The 567-nt window shown below is 67.0% G+C and overlaps 1 protein-coding gene across 1 annotated transcript in view; it reads right to left on the bottom strand.

Annotated features, from left to right (window-relative positions):
• LOC104075009 (leucine-rich repeat-containing protein 3-like) overlaps window positions 1-553 on the bottom strand; it is a gene marked incomplete at its 5' end in the record, with an annotated part of 789 nt that extends 236 nt beyond the window's left edge. The window contains one exon of the mRNA XM_009575335.1: window positions 18-553. Within this exon, the coding sequence (XP_009573630.1) occupies window positions 18-553 (536 nt within the window). The remainder of the gene's footprint in view (window positions 1-17) is intronic.
• Window positions 554-567: the final 14 nt, after the last annotated feature.

Genomic DNA, 567 nt, shown 5'->3' with positions numbered 1-567 from the left:
GTGCTGGGGTTGTTTACCGGGCCGGCGGGGGGCTCCAGCCGCCCCTCCCCCAACACCTCCTGCAAGGCACACTCGCAGTGCCAGGGGTTGTTGGCCAGCCGGAGCTTGGCATTGAGCGCCAGCAAGGCCTCCTTGGGGATGCTGCGGATGCGGTTGCTGGAGAGGTCGAGGGTACGCAGCCCGGCAGCCACCCCTTTGAAAGCCGCCCTGTCGATCTTCTCAATGGCGTTCCTGGAGAGATCGAGTTCCTCCAGGTGGGAGAGGTGCCTGAAGGCATTGCTGGGGATCCTGGTGATGCTGTTGGCATCCAGCTTGAGGAACACCGCGTCTTTGGGGATGTCCTTGGGGATCTCCTCCAAGTGCCGGGAACTGCAGAGGACGGCCTTCGCCCCTGCCCGCTCCGTGCACTGGCAGCTCGGGGGGCAGGAGCTGCCCCAGGGGACGCACAGGAGGAGGCAAAAGAAAGCCTGGGCGACGGTGGCCGTCGGCGTGGTCGTGAGGGTCATCTTGCACCCGGCCAGCTGGGCATGGCTGCTGGCGGTTCCCCCGGGGGCTGCGGAGCCCCCG

The sequence above is a fragment of the Fulmarus glacialis genome, unplaced genomic scaffold (genome assembly GCF_000690835.1).
Source record: "Fulmarus glacialis isolate BGI_N327 unplaced genomic scaffold, ASM69083v1 scaffold27633, whole genome shotgun sequence".
NCBI lineage: Eukaryota > Metazoa > Chordata > Aves > Procellariiformes > Procellariidae > Fulmarus > Fulmarus glacialis.
The sequence above is the reverse complement of the archived record's forward strand: the minus strand, read 5'-3'. Positions and strand labels throughout refer to the sequence as shown.